General features: G+C 43.7%; 1 protein-coding gene across 2 annotated transcripts in view; it reads left to right on the top strand.

The window, feature by feature from the left end:
• Positions 1–20,385, top strand: part of LOC146204680 (uncharacterized) — a 72,370-nt gene that overhangs the window by 19,135 nt on the left and 32,850 nt on the right. Inside the window, exons 4-5 of one of the 2 annotated variants that reach the window (XM_084589388.1) lie at positions 780–845; positions 8,742–11,508. In XM_084589388.1, coding sequence (XP_084445514.1) covers positions 780–845; positions 8,742–9,119 — 444 coding nt within the window. In that variant the 3' untranslated portion in view covers positions 9,120–11,508. Of the gene's footprint in view, positions 1–779; positions 846–8,741; positions 11,509–20,385 lie in introns of those variants that run through there. The other variant, XM_084589389.1, reaches the window with a different exon arrangement.

A 20,385-nucleotide genomic window follows, 5' to 3' on the forward strand; every position in this document is an offset into this window, starting at 1 on the left:
CAATTTTGTGCTGATAGTTTTTTTTCATCACTTGCTCAATAAATATGTTGATTGTGAGGAGGCGTTCCTCCTCTACTAGACACTCCTGTACCAAGCAAGTTTTGTTAGAGGAAAAAAATATTAATGACGCCACCCAAAAACCACCCCTTTTCCCATGGACAGGAAAGGGTTAACGACCACCACGTGTACCTTGATTTCAGATGGTGCATTAAAAGCCAGAACTAGCTGTGGAATCAATTCATTTTACTGTAGGCCACCATGTTTGCTGTTTTTTTGCCTCTGCTAGCGTGCCCTCGTGGCGACAAAAGTTACACGTGAGACAATTCAATTGCAAAACTAGCTGCTTCTTGTAGTACTTGAAACTTGAAGTAGAGTTTCTTGAAAAATTAATGCATTATTTATTTTATTCACTGCATATACCTATAAAAAGTTAGCAAACAGCTTCTTGACATGCGAATAAACCTCTTGCCGGGCAAATAAAATGGTCCAGGGCAGCACCCTGCTGGTCACTGGTTGATTCTGCGTTGTGGATGGCTCACCTAGCTATTATGTTGCTGTTATTTTGATGTCACATCTATAATTTTAGACCAAGTCCCGTAATTTGGCCCCAGATATATATTTTGTCTGTATGCACGGATATTCATAATTTTGTTTTTCTCCTTTTAAAGGCAGCTTGTCATGAAAGGTTCATGCATGGTGCACTTACCAATTTGCCTTCCTTCTCCTGTATCTGTATAAGCCTCTAATTTTATTGATTTTGTCATTCTTTATGTTTGCAGACGATACTGCTTCCTTTCTGCCTTTTGGAAACAGCGATGTATAGCTATCACAAATTCAGCTCAAAAGTAAGTCTATCCCTTCTAATTATTGGGAAATTGTTAATGCATGAGAATCTCTGAAAGTGCAGTTGAGGCAGCATACACGTACGGGTCAGTTATAGTAAGCACTCATTTTCTTTCGGTGCTCTCATGACCATGGCCGCACAATATGCAGTTGTGGACAGAATATGAAACATGCTTCAGCAGTCAAACTTTTCTGATGCTTTACCTAATGGAAATGAATGGTTTTGGAATACTTGTGCAAATAAATGCCACTTGTGTGCGTAGGCATAAAGGTAGTACAGTCGAACCCGGATATATCAAACAAGGATAATTCGAATTTTGGTTATATCGAACTCACGGGATATCCCCTTGAAAATCCTATGTAAATATATAGGAAAGCTGCGTCGTATATCGGACTCTAATTTCACCTGTTGTTCGATATATCGAACTTTGCACCAGACAATGGAAGGTGCGCCTTCTCCAAAGATTATTCCATCACCTAAAGCCATGTGCGCAGAAGGGATGAGAGAGAACAGTTCAGCGATGGCTGGTCTCGCGCCCCTTCTCCAAAGGCATCTGCGGTGATCGTTTGCCGCGTGTGAGCACGTGACGTTTGCAAGCCATGTGCATGTAGGAATGGGAAATAACCGGTTTGGCAACGGCCGGTGCGGAGCAGATGGAGCCACAGAAGCTGTCGTGCTCGAGAGAGGGGAAACAATGCAATAAGGCGAAGTGCAAGGATGTGCCCATTCTTATGCCGAGCTTTGCCTCTCTGCCCTTCTTCTCTCTTTTCCGGTCTTTGTTTGCAGCAGCACACACTACGCATCCGCCAAGCCAGCTTAGCCCACGGTAGACAGACCGCATGCTTTCTTTTGTTGTTGTGCTGAACATGCGGCATAGCGCAAGCTATGGTGGCTGCAGACGTTAAGAAGCAGCAGATTTGTTTCTTTTTTGGGGGGACAGAGTCATCCATCCTTGTCGTCGGGCTGAACATACGGCGTAGCGTGAGCTATAGCTGTTGCAGACGTTAAGAATCGGCAGATTTTTTTTTTTCTTTTTTTGCGAGAGTTGTTCATCCTTGCATCTATGATCAACAAAAGCTGCGATATTAGGCCTTTAGCATTGCTTGCTTCAGATGGCATTTGCAGCTATCATGCTTTCCAATGATTTCGGGGCAGGGGTTTCCGCCCGCCCCAAGCTTGGTGTGATAAATCGAACCAGGCTTGTGCAGTCAAGCCATCACGTGCACGGGCACTTTGCCAAGTTAACTCCCCGCCACCGCAGAAGCTAACATCAAAAGTATAGTAAAAAAATAAACACGGTATGACGGTATCGCTGCGGAGCATCTTGGCGCGCTGCCAATAAATGAGCTGTGGATGCAACGGCCGAAACGGAGGGACGTGCCACCGACTTTTTTTTTTTTTTTTTAATTCTCAGCGGCAGAAGTGGAAGATGGGTTCATTATGCGAGTGGGTTGATTACCTAACAAATACGGTATCATTATTCGCGATCGCAAGCGGCGTCTCAAGCCGGTTTTTGTATATCGAATTACCGATATGTCGAACTATTTCGCGATCCCCTTTGAGTTCGATATATCCGGATTCAACTGTAGTACCTTTCTAGTTATGCAGTGTGTGGGAAGAGCTTGAACAGCAAAGTATGGTCCATAGTATTCTGTCCACAACTGTAAATAAGACTGGCACTGAGGTTCACATGTGCTTTTCTTACGGCAAGCACTCAAGGACATGAGTGTGCTTGCATAGTTGTGGGTGAGCAACCCTACGAGGCCTTTTTCACTTATCATAGCTCAGACCGTTGCAGCTTATATCTTCTATGCAAGAAGTGGGAGGAGGGGGTGGCTGGCATAAACACGTGGAAGGGACAAAGTAATGCAGTAGAATATGGGTGATATGAACGGTCTTCAATTGGTGGCAAGGCAGTAGCACGTTCAAGTACCGGTACATTGGTGTGATGATTTGTTGTGATGAGCCCAGTGATGATTTGTTGTGTAGACCTATGAAGCTGTTTGAGATTCTTGCATGTCGGTGAATGAGAACGTATATATGGGAGCGCTATATAAGATTTTTTTTCATGGCAACAACCATAGCTAGGGCTCGACAAGCATGTTGTCTTGCTCCTCCAAACTTGTCAGAGAGGCCACATACTTTGTGTAGCATGGGTCCATGTCTGTTGTAATTTGCACACTCACTTTTGGAGGCTGTTGCGGATGGCGATAGGCAAACCGAATACTGTAATCTGTCCATTCTGGGATATTTTGGTGTGTGGCTTCCTCAATACAAAGCGAGATGCGCATGTTTAGGTATGGTCCAATACTTACTATCTATGCAGATAAGATTCGTTTTCTGAGGGGAAAATTGCAAGTCTATTTCAGTAAGGGTAGTATCCAGACCTAAAGAAGCTGCCTGAAATTCAACCTGCATGTTTTTTTTACCAGTGTAGTCTGCTGCTTCGGTCCAGATGCTGATGTCATCAGCATAGATCGTGAATCGAGCTGCTGTTACATAGGAGGTTCTTTAGTACTCTGCACAAGGCCAGATTTAGCAGTGTGGGTGGAAAAGAAATAAAAAATAAGGCATCCCGGCTTGGACATAGGTGTATGGTGGGCTCCTCGTTGACGAGTGGAATTGCTTGAGTCACTTCTTTGTTTAACACAACCATTGTCTGCTTTATGGTGGCTGCAGCTGGACCATTTGGGTACTGCCTCCAGAGGAAGTGCAGAGTTTTCCTAAACATTCCCAGAACTGGGCTGGCCTGTGTAACATCTGCTCGTTTTTTGAAATGGTGTTGTGCAGAGGATGACATATTAGACATCCCTGGAGCGAATAGCGAAGTGCAGCAGCCATGAGGATCACAGTGGTGGAAGTGCTGCTCTATTTGCTCCATTCTGCTCCAAACTGCTTTCTTTGCTCCACCCTGCTCCAAAATGCAATATTTCTCCAAAACTGCTCCAAACAGGCTGCCTCGATGTTCTGCCATCAAATGTAGCAGAACACAGGAACAATGTCACAGCACCAGAGGTACAGATATAATGCATCTTGCACTGGACCTAATACAAATAAAACTTTGTAAGGGAAGGAAGCATGGAGCATAATAAATATTTGTTCGCAAGTAAGTTTAGCATGAGCCACAGGTGTTTGGAGGGAATTATTTGCAAAGAAGAAATGCTCTGTGCATGTGATATAGCACACCCTCCCAGCCTTTTGAATCTTTGGTGGAGAGAGAAGCTAGAGCAACAAACGAAGCGGGTAGCGCAAACTACTGTGAGCCATTAGAAAACTTGTCTGACTGCAAAAGCTCTAGGAGTTAATCTAATCGTTCTGCTGTGAAAAGACTTCACCATCAAGCCTATTTTTTTCAGGGACAGGCTTGTCAGGCCTACGGCAGACAAAATCATATTTGAAGCATTATGGGGTGGTACGCCAAAGGTGTCAATCGCTAGGAAACTTCTCAAGAGTGTTGGGAAGCCATACAGGCCCTATGCCAAGAGGTGAAAAATGAGCCCCAGCATTGCTGATGCAAAGAATGATTAATTCTTGGCCGGCATCAGTGAAGTAAGAAACCTAAAGGTTGAAAAGGCTAGTCCTAAGTGCCATCTATCTTTCTTGAAGGCACTACTGACCAGCGCTTAGGAATTTATTAGCACAGACATAAAATCGAAAAGGATATGCACAAAATAGAGAGTGCAAATGTTGCGCCGATTAATCTGAACTCTAAATTAGGGGCACCGCTTGAGCGCATTGAAGTTGTAGACTTGACATTTTAATCTATCCAGTGAAAATAAGCAAACGCTTTAGGTCCGATGAGGTGCCAGCAAGCGTTCTGTTTGCTGCTAGTCTATTTCAAGTTGTTGCTAAAGTCAGTCTGTGTTATATCTTTACATGCTTTGGCTGTTTGTCTTGTCAGTGATAAGTGCAAAGTTGCAAGGGCATTAAACTTGCATAAAAGGGTATTAGGTTGGAGATTTTGTATTTCGGAAAAAGAAAACTGCAATTGTCAAAGGCGTTTGATCTTAGAAACTTGCTCCAAAACATAATTAAAATGCTCCAAAATTCTAATTACGCTTCTTCAAAGCTGCTCCAAAATGGCTTTATTATTGCTTCCAAAGCTGCTTCAAATGCTCGAGCTTGCTTACACTCCTGGGATCAGGTCCTGTAGTGCAGGTGGATCACACAGTCTTGCTGCATATTATTACCGAGCAGCATTCGCTGACTGAATGCTGACTGCTGAGAGCAATGGCGTGTGGAGAAAAAAAAAAAAAAAAAAAACGTCTTCCTTTTTAAACTTTTGTGTAAATTCTAACCAGAAACCAATGAAGTACAGCAGAACCTCGATGATACGAATCTCTTGGAGTCGCAAAAATATTCGTATCATTCGAATTTTCGTATCGTCAAAACGAACTGAAATAAGTATGCAGAAGCATAGGAAAGGTAGTCGCACAGATCTGTTTACATCCGAGAAGGTTTATTATGGTCGTGCGGTCACAGCTCGCCACTCGCAACGCACACAGCAAGACAGGCGATCGCGACTTGTGGGCCACATGCCTCCGCTGACTTCTCGCGGTGCTTACAGCGCAACAAGAGATGGTGACGTGCCGGCTGTGCTGTGCTGTAGACTGTTCGCGATGCGTTCAGCGCGACTAGTGGTTGCGAAGCCTACGATATAAGCCCTGGGCGCGCCCGCTGCTGACTGCTACTCATGGCCGCACGCCGCTGCAGACTTTTCGCAGCGTTGAAAAGGATCGCGATGCTTGTGATGTGCGTCCGCCCACCTCTGCGTACTTCTCTTGGCGCATACAGTACGACAGGAGATGGCAACATGCGGGCTGCGCGGCGCTGCAAACTGCTTACGGAGCCAGCGGTGTGCATTCCGTACGCACCTGCCACACCCAGCTGCTGCGATTGCGACTCTGCGGTTTGTGGGCCATGCGCTGCTGAAAGCTTTTCTTGGCGTGAGCCTGACAGACAATCGCTTAGTCGACGCTGTGCTGACCATGCGCCACAACAAACTGCTCATGAAGCATAGGTACATACAATGTGGCTGGTGATCGCAGAGTCAACGATGTGCAGGCAATGCGTAATGCTCAAGGTTGCGGTCGCAGTTTGCGCGTTCGTATCATCCGTAGTGGCACTGGAGGTTGTTCGGAACATTAGAATTTTCCACGTTGTACACAATTTACTCCAGCTGGGGAATTTCGCTAATTTGTATCAACCGGATTCATGTCACCGAGGTTTTACTGTAGTACAGTAAATGCTCATTAATTCAATTCATTCAAAATTCACGGGACCAGGAAAAAAGTTTGAATTATCCAATGTTCAAATTATCAATCCACCTCGAAAAAACTGACAAGAACTATTTGCATTACAGTAATTTAACCGCCTTTACTCATGTAACGAACTGACTCTATTATGAACCCACCCACCCCTGATTTTTGCCTAGGAATTTGAAAAAGAAAAAAAGCAAGTGTCAGTTAATAGTGCGTCCCTACGTTTCACTCCGTCACGTTCCACAACGCATTTTGGCAGTGCGCCAAGATGCTGTGCAGCAATAACATCACCATGCGTTTACCTTGTGACATTAGCTCTAGCAAGAGGGGGAAGCGAACTTAGCTGATTGCCAGCGCTTGTCCGGTTGTTCAAGCCTCCTTTTCAGTATGTTCGCTCTATCATGCCATGGGCGATTGGGGCGGGTGCCGTCTACTGCCACTCAATTATTTGAACGCTTGACAGCAGCAAAAGCCTTTGGAAGCGAACGATGCTAATAGTCGACGTTATGATCACGGCTGACCGCGTACTGTCATTGACGACTGGTAGGTGGAAGAAGGGACTACTCGGGAAAAAAAAAATTTTTTCCGTGGTACCCATAGCGTCCGTTCGAAGTCATAGCCTTTCATGGACGTTGGCTGGGACCACACCGACAGTGCTTATCCATATTTCAGAATTAACAGCGCTGGAATTAATGAGTATTTAGTTTCACGTTTCGGAGTTCGCGCGGGAGAGGGGGCCGCCAACCACCCTCCGGCGCCACCGTGTCAGTCATGGCGCCATTTAGGCCTTCCCTACTTGTCTATGGTTTTACCTGGTTGCATCTTCTGTCCCCGTTTTGTATGTGTGCAGCCTCTAACTATGCGCCTCTTTCGCAGGTTTTTTTTTTTTTTTTTTGGCCACTTGCTCTGCGCCAAGCTGCCCAGATGCGGCGGCAGCGTGTAGTTCGAATTATCCGTAGCAGAACCGACTCACGTTCGAATTGACGTTTTTTTTTTTTTTTGACACAGCCAGGGCTGGGCAAGATACTTCAAAAAAGTATATTTGATACTGATACTCGGTACCCTGACAAATTGTATTTCTGATACCGATAGAAGGTACAGAATAGAATTCGATTTTCGATGCAGATACTCGGTACTGTATCGACGATACTTCTATACATCACTGAAATCTCAACATAATAAAAGTGGTAACATGATAGTGAAGTTAGGAAATTTTACCATGCTTTCTGCAATCTTTAGTGCATTCCTATAACATAGTTTTTCAGAAAGGGTTGAAAAGAATCTTACAGCATGACGTTGTTGAAGCTCCTCTGTCTGGGCAGCTGGCCTTGTAAGAACTTCACATTGGATTGAAGCCATTGTTGCAATGAAGTGACCGCTTACGCAAAGCCTAGCGAAAAATTCTTTAAAAATGCGCTTCATACGAACGAATCTCTGGGTACCTGGCTGTATACAAAAATACATGTGAAACTTTTTCTGTTGCTTTTAATTTCATAAGACACGTTACTTACCTGGTGGCTCCTGCGTTAATTCCCTGTGCTAAAGTTGCAAACATGTGCGTTTGGAGAACTCAACAGTTATTTTGTCATTAGTGCGGTGACAAATTTTTCAAGCTTGTACATATTGTTCAAAGGTAAAAGGAAAAAAACAAAAATAAAATGGCTGAACGTTTTTATTAGCCTGGAAAGAGTCCGACGTCGGCATGTTAAAATGGGGCAAATAAGAAAGCCCCTCTACATACGCACATGAGCACGCCGCATTGTTATATTGGATGAGGATGCCTTTTATCAGCCGGTAAGAGTCTAAGCGTGGCCTTGTGGTAGAGCATCCGCCTCATGTTCGGGAGGTACCAGGTCCGATCCCTGGTGCCGCCGGGTACCCACTGGTTTTTCAATGGGTGCGAGCTTTCCCCCGGCCTGGTGCTTGGCTCTTTGGGGTGAAATGTTTGGGAAAGGGGTCGTAGGTCTCAAATAGTTGCTCTGATGTGGTAGTGATCAGTTCCGCCATCGGACAACAATAAGTCTGCCTTGTGCGGTAGAAGCCCATTATGTGGCCCTTTTTTTTCTGTCAACCCGACCTTTGCAGGTCATTAGTTTGTTCGAAACTTTAAGCCCTCGAAGAAGCACAGCAGGGTTAGCAGAGCCTCTTCCAAACGCACACCCCTGAGAGATCCGGGCGCTGGGCCGAGGGACGCTTGTACCCATTTTACCGCTGGGGGTTCGGTGGCGGGTTTCGAACTGACCACCTCCCGCAGCCGAGACGAGTGCATGGTGGGCTCGGTAGCTGTGCGACAGCGCAGTCTACTAATCCTCTGCTTTTCACAATGCAGCTATTTACCCTTGCACTTTACCTGCTTCTCGCCGCTGTGCCGTCTGCCGCCTGCACATCCGTCCCTCCCGTGACCCTGAAGCGCCATGAAGATGAAGTTTTTTTGTCAACCTGCGCAATCACCATTGTTGCACCTGCCTTCACCTCCGTTAAAGTACGTCATCGAGGATCTTCATTGGCCAGTCCCATCACCAGGAACATCAACACATCTGATCTTTATAAAGAGCATGCTGTAATCACCGCCGCTCTGTGGGCTCGGTAGCTGTGCGACAGCGCAGACTACTAATCCTCTGCTTTTCACAATGCAGGTATTTACCCTCGCACTTCACCTGCTTCTCGCCGCTGTCCCGTCTGCTGCCTGCACATCTGTCCCTCCCATGACCATGAGGCGCCATGAAGATGAAATGTTTTGTCAACCTGCGCGATCACCATTGTTGCACCTGCCTTCACCGCCGTCAGAGTATGTCATCGAGGATCTTCATTGGCCAGTCCCATCACCAGGAACATCAACACATCTGATCTTTATAAAGAGCATGCTGTCATCGCCGCCGCTCTGTGGGCTCGGTAGCTGTGCGACAGCGCAGTCTACTAATCTTCTGCTTTTCACAATGCCCCCGCAGGGGGCGCCTGTTAAAGGTGTTTGTGTGTTTTGTGCGACACCACGGACCCCGAGCATGCACGCTTAGCCGTGCGTGCCATTGTCATGTCTGGGGAAAAGGGGATCCTGGTGGTTAAGCTGATGTTGAGGTTTTGGACCTTTAAGGCCCCTCGGCGGAGGCAACACACCACTTTGGCCCACGCTTCCCATAGACGGCACCTCCGGCCTGACTCGACCGGGGGAAATCGGCAGTCGCCTTTTCCTGTCCTCCCCTCAATCTTTCACTTTTCTATCTTCTATCTGAAACCTGTCCTGTCCTCTCTTCTCTTCGGTTTTTCTGCTCTCCTGGCGGCTAGGGTTAACCTTGTGTGGTGCAGCTACCCTGAGTTGCCCCATATTTGGTTATAGTGGCGATGTACAGCTGGCACGGGCAGGACGTCTTGGATGTTCCTGTCCCGTCCCTTTGTTGGGCTCGGTGGTGGGTGGCTGGCACCGCTGCCGAAAAACAAACATTTTTCATGGCTTCTTTGACCGAATGCACTGCCCAGTTCTTCCCGAAAACGAAAGAAATATTTCCCAAATATCATGTCCTACATAGTGATGAAACAGAGAACACTGCCCGAACAATCTCTCCATTTCTTGTGTCAAAGTGCCTAACTGATGCCTTGGGGCCTCACTACAAGGTATTGAAAATGCCCTGTGGTGACCTGCTAGAAGTCAAAGACAATGTCCAGTATTCAAAACTGTCCAACATAGTGTCGATCAGAGAGATCCCTATTTCAATCATAGCTCATAGATCCCTAAACACCGTCTGTGGTGTGATCTCTGAAAATGATTGCTTAAATCTGACTGAAGAAGAAATGCTTGAAGGCCTTGCCGGTCAGAATGTCATTTCAGTACACAGAATAAAATCAGAAAGGACAACAAAGAAATTCCTACAAAGCACTTAGTCCTCACTTTTGCATCCAGTGCCCTCCCTGAATCTATTGAAGTGGGCTACCTGAAAATAGATGTGAGACATTATATACCCAACCGCGGACGCTGCTTCAATTGCCAAAAATTCGGCCATGGCTCACAGAGTTGTCGTGGCTGTCAAACTTGTGCCAAGTGTGCATCTCAAGGACATCAATCAGACAACTGCAGTGCTGTACCACGCTGTGCAAACTGCCAAGGGGAACATGCAGCATACTCACGGTCGTGTCCTTCATGGAAAAGAGAAAAAGAAATCATAACTGTCAAAACAAAAGGGAACTTAACATATCCAGAGGCACGAAAATGAGTCATAAAGACTGCTTTTTTATTCACAGCGAGAACAGACTTTTCCTACTTCTCCGATGTGGTGCGCAGGGGCGGCACACCACATGATGATGAGGCTACTATTCAGGCAGGGCCATCACCGCCTCAGGCAGACGCAGCGCGAGCTGTCCTGCCATCTATGAAAAAGGGCTCGCAGGCCTTTGAATCAGCACACCGCAAGGCTTCCCCACACTGGGAGAGGCCTCAAACACACACACCCGTGGCTTCGCGGACCTCCAGCGCCTCTAGCCAGGCGATGGACACCAGTCCACCTCCGCTGGAGGGGCAGCAAGCTTCCCTTGAACAAAAAAAAAAGAAAAAAGAAAACCCCAATAACGTGTCCAAGAGACCCACTGCACTAGGCTTTTACCTTACTCCTTGAAGCTTATAATCATGGCGTTTTTAGTTCATTGGAACTGCCGAGGACTTTTAAAAAATTACACAGACGTAAAAGACATTTTAAATTCAATTGCTCCTGTAGCACTGTGCCTACAGAAGACAAACTTAGGACCACAACAAACAAACATTCTAAAAAACTATGAAGTCTTCCAGTGTGACAGGGAACATTCTAGTAAGCTCTCTGGCGGGGCTGCTATCGTGGTTCAGAGTAATATTGCAACACAAAAGATTGAATTAAAAACCACGTACGAAACTGTTGCAGTCACTGTAATTGACTTTAAAACAATAACATTATGTTCCATATACCTTGCGCCACAACTAACGGTCACACTATATGATTTAGAAGAACTTTTAGAACAATTACCAGAACCATATATTTTAGTGGGGGATTTTAATGCTCATTCCACTTTATGGGGAAGCGAGCAGACAGATACCAAAGGCAAAATTTTAGAAGATTTTATTTTATGCAATAATATCTGCCTGCTAAACACAGGCAAGTTTGCATACTGCTCCCCAAGCACGGGAAAAATGATCTGCTTGGATTTGTCATTTAGCTCACCATCAGTTTTTACGGATTTTACATGGGACGTCCTGGACTACACCCACGGAAGTGATCATCTGCCTGTTTTAATTAGCCTAACATCTTCACCATCTGTGACCCTAAACAAGCCAGGCAGGTGGAAAATTCACCTTGCTGACTGGGAACTAACTATTGAAATCGAAAGCCAACCTTGAAAAAGTTTTTTTCAATGACCTCACCATAGATGATCTGAATGAAAGGTTTACGGCTTGCATTATTACAGCAGCACGCATAGCTGTCCCACAGTCCTCGGGAGTTATTAAAAAAAAAATCAGAAGGTTTGGTATTCGCGCAAATGCAAGGTAGCTTAAAGAAAACAAAACAAAGCCTAGGGGGTTTTCTGCAGATACCCAACAAATGAAAACCTTAAAAAGTTCAAACAGGCTAGAGCCAAGCTCGATATGTCCGCTGAACAGCAGAGAAGAGTTCCTGGCAAGCCTATGTTTCGTCTATAAACAGTTCAATCACATCGAAAAAAATGTGGGAACAAGTTCGAAAACTAAATGGCAGCTTCTCCCCTTTCACAATTCCATTTCTAACAGACCCTAGCACAAAAACAAGCATAGAGGAGCAAGCAAATATGAGCAAGCAAATATTTTAGATGAACGTTTTTCCACAATTTCAAGCTCCTCGCATTATACAGAATCCTTTAAAAAGTTCAAATGCATGGCCGAAAAACTAAAACTTCCAACAAGTGGAAGCATAGATGAACCATATAATGCTCTATTTACAGTCCAAGAAATAAATAGGGTGCTGTCTTCTGGGAAAAGGACAGCACCTGGGCCAGACGAAATACATTATGAAATGCTTGCTTTTCTGTCCACACCTGCAATAGAAGCACTTATGAAATTTTTTAATGAATAATGGGTAACCGGAAATATCCCTGATGCCTGGAAGAAAGCTATTATCGTGTTGTTCCTGAAACCGGGGAAGCCACCAACCTACCCTGGTAGCTATAGACCCATAGCTCTCACAAGCTGCCTTGCAAAGTCCTTCCAAAGTGTTTTAAACATCAGGCTAGCATTTGTCCTTCAGTCCCGGGAACTTCTAGACATTCACCAATGTGGCTTTAGGAAAGCATGTTCTACAACTGACCATTTAGTCCGCCTTGAAAATACTGTCCGTGAAGCATTTATACACAAACAACACTGCTTTGCTGTCTTCTTTGATGTGGAAAAGGCATATGACACAGCCTGGAGGTTCGGTATTCTCCGTGACTTATCAGATTTGGGCATCCGAGGCAGGATGTTAAACTGCCTAAAAAACTTCCTGTCGAACCATTTATACCATGTGCGACTAGGCTCAACGTTTTCGAGAAGCTTTGTCCAAGAGAATGGAGTACCTCAAGGGTGCATCCTAAGTACAACTCTTTTCATTGTGAAAATGAACTCTATAAGCAAAATAATACCAAAATGTGTAATGTATTCAGTTTATGTGGATGACCTGCAGATAGCATACACATCCTCGAATATATCATCATGTGAAAGGCAACTGCAGTTGACTATAAATAGGCTTGCATCATGGGCAGAAAAAAATTTCAGTTTTCTCCACAAAAAACTGGCCGTTTTATTCTCGCTCAAACGAGGCTTACAAACTGAACCAAACTTACGCCTAAATGACACCATATTACCTTTAAAGAATGAGTGCAAATTTCTGGGAGTAACCTTTGACAGGAAATTGACATTCCTAGAACGCATCAATAATCTAAAGAAGGAGGCTTCTCAAGCTCTAAACATACTGGAGCTCTGACAGAACCTGCCTTATGCGCATCTATCACTCTGTAGTATGCTCTTCTTTAAATTACGGGTGCGTGGTGTACGGGTCAGCAAGACTGTCCTACCTAAAACGTCTTGACCCAGTGCAAAACCTTGGCCTGTGACTCTCGACAGGGGTATACAGAACATCTCCTATAAATAGCCTCCATGTCAAAACCAATAAAACACCTCTCGAAGACAGAAGGACAATGCTTATGTGAACTTACGTGCTAAAAATTAGATCCCTACCAGAACATCTGCGTTACCCGATTGTCACAAAATGCCCATCTAGAACACTGTTTAACAACAAGCTCCATGCAATAAAGCCACTAATCCTCCGTTACGAACAGAAATGCCAAGAAATGAATATATTTAATGTACTTCCAAATATTGCCTGCAGCCCGGAACCATTACCCCCTTGGTACAGTTTGCCTTCTGTATGTGACCTTGCACTAACAACAATTTCTTAAAAAGCAGACTCCACCTGAGCACATAATACAAGAGTCCCTGGCCTTGGATGAAAGTATGAAAACTATAAAACATTCTATACAGACAGATCTAATACAGCTTTCTATGTCGGTAGTAATGTAGCAGAAGACAAACACGAAAAAACAGGTTACCTCAGTGTGCATCAATTTTTACCGCCGAAAGTTACACAGTTTTGCTAGCTGTGGAAAAAATAGTAAGGTGCAAATTCAAAAAGAGCATAATCTACACTGACTCACTAAGCTTAATACAGCACTACACTCCAGAAATGCAACGCAACCCTTGATAGGAAAAATAATACATTGCATAAAAACAGTAACAACACAAGGACGTGAAGTGAAGATCTGCTAGGTGCCCAGTCATGTAGGGATCAGTGGTAATGAGCGAGCTGATGTATGCACCTCAGCTGCTCGGAACGCTAACATAGAAAAAGTAAGTATACCGCATAAAAATGTTCTAAAACTCGTACAACGAAAACTGAAAGAGAAATGGCAGGATTCATGGGACAAGGAAGTAAGCAACAAATTACACTTAGTGGAGCCAGTGATAGAGGAATGGAAACCATGTACTCACCAAGAGCGGTTCATCGAAGTAGTTTTATGTCGCCTCCGAATCGGTCACACTCATTTAACACACAACTTGATATTCACAAAACGAGATGTACCTACATGCGAACTCTGCGGAGAAGTTGTCACCACTAACCACATTTTAATTACATGTACAAAACTTGGAACAACTAAGGCAGGAACACTTCCCACTAATTTATGAAGAACACAGCTCACTGCACCCAAGCTTACTAATAGGAGAAAAGTCACTCATTGATATTTCCCACGTTTTTTCATTCCTTAAAGAAGCAAAGCTTTTAAACCAACTGTAAAATCTCTGTTTAATTTCAAACCTTGCTCTTGGCGCATGATGGCCTGAGTCGCCTGTGTGCCATAAAACTCAACACAACGTAATGCTTTTCACAATGCAGGTTATTAATTTTTTTCCTATTTCCTAAAAAAAAACTAACTACTACTTAATGCAGCTGCCGAGCCTTCAGTGCTGCTGTGGTATTGTTGCCGAATGTTTGCGTGTTATCTGTCTTCTCTTGCTATTGTCAGGGGATGTTGAAACTAACCCCGGCTCCGACCATACTGACAGCGTACTTTCCCAGCTCCAGAAACTAACTGCTGGCCAAGCTACAGTAATCTCCAATCTACAGGACATTAAAATACAACTGAAGACTACTGAAACAACCTTAACAGACCTAAACAAACGCATGGACGCTGTGGAATCCACACTTCGCTTCACTTACCACTCTCCATTCCGATATAGACACCCTGAAAACTCCTGCAAGGTTGACAAGCTGGAAGCACGTATGGACGATGCTGAAAATTGCTGTCGTCGCAACAACCTCATATTTTACAATATTCCCGACACTAACCCCACTGAAACGTATGCAGACTCTGAAGAAACAGTCATTCGCCACTGCTCCATCCAGCTAGATTTTGCCATCGAACCTAATCTAATCGAGCATGCTCACCGCCTTGGACGCCACTCAACTGATCGTAAAAGGCCGATTATTGTGAAGTTCACCTCATCCAAAACCAAAGAAAGCATGCTTTGCTTAGGCACCAAACTAAAAGGCACTAACTACAGTATTGGTGAAGATTTTTCCCTTCCTGTACGTAACGCTCGCAACCATCTTGTAGTCTTTGCCAGATCGGTAACCGATAAGTTCTCCTTGCGCTTCAAAACTTCACACATTGGTCCCAAACCATTCACATTCGATGAATCCTCACACACCGTAAAAGAAGTGAAATAGCAACCACCTCATCACCAATCGACAGGCTGTTCTAAACATGCACAACAAGCACTTTCATTGTCAACAATATTTACTAACATCCACAGTTTTATTTCAAAGCACGATATTCTTTCCAATATTGTCACATCATCCTCCAGCAACCTACTAATCTTGACGGAAACGTAGCTAAGTAGTGACGTTTCCAATAGTGAAGTCCTTGCCGACCTGCCCTAATTCCGTGCTTTGCGTAAAGATCATCCAGATAGAAGGGGAGGGGGGGTACTCATTGCAAATGCACTGGAGCTATCGTGCACGGCCATTCACCTTTCATCGGATATTGAAATATTATGGGTCTTGTGCCATGCCTCACCAAAGTCAGTTGTGATAGGCGTTTGCTACAGGCCTCCTAGCAGCCCAGATTTTCCTCAAAAACTTAACGCATTAAATGAAATTAAAACCAAGCACCCTAACACGTGCACTATCCTATTCGGAGATTTTAATTTTCCCAGTATCGACTGGCATAATCTAACCACTACAGGTAACACGGATGCTAATGATTTTCTTGACATTTGCCTTAATTTTAATTTCGTTCAACTAATATCCAAACCAACCCGTGTAACGGATGACTGCGCTAACATTCTCGACCTAGTATTAACGGATAGCCCTGAATACGTTCATTCTATCACCTATCTACCAGGTACCAGTGATCACCAAGTCATACATGCTGGCTTCACGATTAAACCATCTTCACGCGCAACATGTAAGCGAACGATCCGACTTTACGATAAAGGGAACTATATTGCTATAAATAATGAACTTTATGCATTTTTACCCAGTTTTCAATTTAACTTTCATCAAAGATTCGTCCTCGAAAATTGGTTCATGTTTAAGAGGAAAATTGAAGATTTGGTCGACAGGTTTATTCCTAACAAATATATGAACTAACCCTGTACAAGGGTTTTCCCTTGGTACACAAACACACTCAAACGTCTTGAAAATAAAAAGAAGCGTCTTTTCCGCACGGCTAAGCTACGCCTTAATCAAAGCGCTTGGAACAAATATTACGCAGCTGAAAAAACGTGCTTACTAAATATTCGAGAAGCCAGATGCACTTTTTTCCATACCGATTTGCCTAAAATGTTGACTACTAACACCCGCAGGTTCTGGAAAGTCATTAACCCCCAGCACACGCGCACTATTTCCCTCACCGACGCATCGGGTGCTACCATCTGTGAAACTGAATGCGCCAACATGTTTAACACAGCCTTTTCATTCGTATTTACCAATGAAACAGATCCGATATTTCCTCCAAGCCTGGCTATTATCCAGGATACCATGCCTGCTCTTACATTTTCTTCAACAAAAATTTTTTCCCTAATAGAAAACATTAAACTTTCATCCTCGGCTGGAATTGACAGTATTAGTGCCAAAATACTGTTTACATCAAAGATATATGTTCATCCCTGTTGTGCTTGTTATTCACTCAGTCGCGCCTCACAGGTCAACTGCCCAAAGAATGGAAACATGGGAAGGTTGTTCCTGTCTACAAACCAGGTAACAAGAACTCACCACTAAATTACCGTCCCATCTCGCTAACTAGTATCCCCTGCAAAATCATGGAACATGTCATCTATACCCACATCATGGCATTTCTTGATTTCAACAATTTTTTTTCATCCTGCTCAGCACGGGATTAGCCAAGGTTACTCCTACGAGACCCGTTCATGACCTGCATGCTAACCTTGATGATAGCCTACAGACTGATGTCAATAATAATAATAATAATAATAATAATAATAATAATAATAATAATAATAATAATAATAATAATAGTTGGTTCACAGGAAGGGAAAGGTGCAGTATCTGTCACACTTGTTTCTGTGGACACCTGAACCGCACCGTAAGGGTAGGGAGGAAGGTGGGAGTGAAAGTGAAAAGAGAGAAATAGGAGCCGTAGTGGAGGGCTACGGAGTAATTTCGACCACCTGGGGTTCTTTAACGTGCGCTGACATCGCACAGCGCACGGACGCATCTTCGTTTCGCCTTCATCGAAACGCAGCCGCCGAGGTCGGGAGGCGAAACGAAGAGGCGTCCGTGTGCTGATTTTTAAATTTCGCTAAAGCTTTTGATAAAGTACCTCATAAATGTCTGCTGATAAAACTTTCTCGATTTTAATTTACACCCCGATATATTGAAGTAGATTGAAGAGTTCTTGATTAATCGCTCTCAGTTTGTCTCCAATAACAATGTGAACTCTAACTCACTCTTAGTAACGTCAGGCGTCCCCCAGGGGTCTGTGCTTGGCCCGCTATTCTTTCTCATATACATTAATGATTTGCCCTCAAACTTAACATCTAACATACATATGTTTGCTGACGACTGTGTACTGTATCGTGCTGTTCTCACCACCGCTGACCAATCTTCTTTTTAAAATGATCTTAATGCTGTTCAGCACTAGTGTAACCAGTGGCTAATGGAACTTAACCCACGTAAGTGTAATCTTTTGTCCCTTAACCGTCTCCGTAATCCTCTTGTTTTTTCTTGCGTAATCTCTGAAATTCCCGTACAACTAGTTCCATCATATAAGTATTTAGGCATAACAATTTGTAGCAATCTTTCTTGGAGTATGCATGTTACTAATATAATATTGTCAGCAAACAGGACGTTGGGTTTCTTAAAGCGCCATCTTCATCATGCTCCTGAACACGTAAAGTTGCTAGCCTACAAATCATTCGTCAGGTCCAAACTAGAATTTGCATCGCCCATTTGGAATCCTCATCAAGCTTGCCTCATTAGTGCCCTCGAATCTATTCAAAATTGCGGCGCTCGTTTTATTCATTCATCGTGTTCTTATGACATCAGTGTTTCCTCCTTAAAAACAGCATCCAGATTATTCACCTTATCGCTTCGTCGTCACATTGCCAGCCTATCTTTATTTCACAAACTTTTTCACAGCCATATGCGCATCGCACCTTATATTCTTCCCCCCGCACTCATATCTCAGCGCAACAGTCATCAGCTACAAGTTGCTCGTCCACGTTCACGTACCGTCAAGTTATTAAATTCCTTTTTTCCTCAACTGCTGCAGACGGGAACGGCCTTCCGGACAACATTGCTATCATCACTTGCACACCGCAGTTCATCGAAAATGTCAAAACTTTCCTGTTACTGTGATTATGTATTTTTACTCTTGCCACCCCTTATGTAACACCCCTTTTTAGGGGCCTTTAAGGTAATAAAATAAAATGAAATGAATAGTCGCGTCGACTCAGAATACTGAAGGTAGTTAACTCATGTTTCAATAGCGTCGTTTGAACTATGGCTGTTTGTAGATAAAAGAGAGAAGTCTTCTTATTTTTTTTACAAACAAATAGATCCTTACATGTTTTGTTTGCTAAAAAGGTTTTGGCAAAAAGAAATTTTTGACAACGCATACTTTTTATTCTCAAGTTATTCTCAACTGATGTGCTGGAAAATTGCTTTCATAACTTTCATGTTGGGTATTGTGTAAAATTTTAGACATAATAGTTATTCAAGAAACAAAGTTTATAGTGGAAGTCTAGTGTGCAGTTACAAAGAATGGATTTGTTTTCAATCAAACGCTGTAAACCTACAAGAACAGTGGTTAACAGACTGCATCGTGGCCGACTGAGGTCTTAGAAGTTCGTGTTCTTGCCGCCAAGCAGAGTCGATGTGCAGAGCCCAGGGGTTTTGAGAAGGGTCGGGCATAATTTACTGCATTCAACAGTACACTGACCACGCTGCTTGATGAGAATCGGATGCTGCAGAGATGGACGGAGTTGGGGGGGGGGGGGGGGGGGGAATGGCAAAGGGTGGGAGAGCGGCTAGGGTTACAGCAGTGTGCACAGTCCTTACTCTCTGTACTACCGCCTGAGCTAGCGTCGTCAACCCAAAGACTCACTGCGGCTTCAATATTTGCAGTTAGTTTTTTTTTTTAGTATCGAGTATCGTTACAATACACAATACAATAAAAACATATTTTCGATACCGATACTCCGATACTTTCATTTTCAGCATACGATACCTAATACAGATACACAAAATATATCTAAAGATAGTATCGACGATACATGTATCTTTGATACTGCCCATGACTGTACACAGTCCTCTATGGAGCTGGGCCGGACCAAGTAGTGTAGTTTAAATTATCCGAAAATTCGAAATATCAAAGTTTCAATTATGACCTTTCAGTGTATATTTTCAGAATCAGGATTGAAGTAAAAAATGCTTACTACATAAAAAAAAAGGCATTTTTGGTACTTATTCAGGAATTAATTTGGAAATTAAGGAGTTAATTCACGGATGCCATACACATATGTTACAACTACCATAGCAGATTTTTCACTACTTCATTCTTTGATCAATCAATGAGCGCTTTGAGTACCTCGAGGGACTAGTAGAATATGGTTGCTGATGTCTGTGTTTAGCACTTTCATTTTATTTTCTTTCTCCTAGCATCTTGTATGGCCAAGGGAATATTACTTGTTGAAGTAATGTTTTTGATAAATGGGTAGAAATGGCTTAGTATTTTCTGGCGCAGTATTTTCTGTGTGAAGTAATTGTAGATTTCTTCAGTTGATTCAGTGGTGGAACAATTGTCGAACCTGGATATACCGTATTTACTCGCACTTTTTTTCGCGGAAAATTGATGCTAAGTTGGAGGGTGTGATAATTATGCGAGGAAAATTTTTGAACCATACAGTTCTAATCTTGATCAGAGACTTGATCCGAGTCCGTGTCGACACTGCAATCGCTGTCTCCGTACTACGCAGAACTCTATGCCGAAGTGCCTGCTGGCTGCACGGTTGCCATGCTGTAGCCTGTACTCGAAAGCCTTTCAGCTTAAAAGTAGCTGTATTACTTGCGTACTGCTCCACCGCAATGCGGCATCAAGAACATGGTATACGGTGCAATAAAGCAGGCAACACGGATGGAACGAAGGAACAATGACAACGAGACGCGGAGACAACTCACAAAATGGCGACAACTACAAGTATCATGGAGGTAAACAAAAATGACAAAATACGAG

Source organism: Amblyomma maculatum, chromosome 1, assembly GCF_055883805.1.
Source record: "Amblyomma maculatum isolate TAMU_Amacu chromosome 1, ASM5588380v1, whole genome shotgun sequence".
Classification (NCBI taxonomy): domain Eukaryota; kingdom Metazoa; phylum Arthropoda; class Arachnida; order Ixodida; family Ixodidae; genus Amblyomma; species Amblyomma maculatum.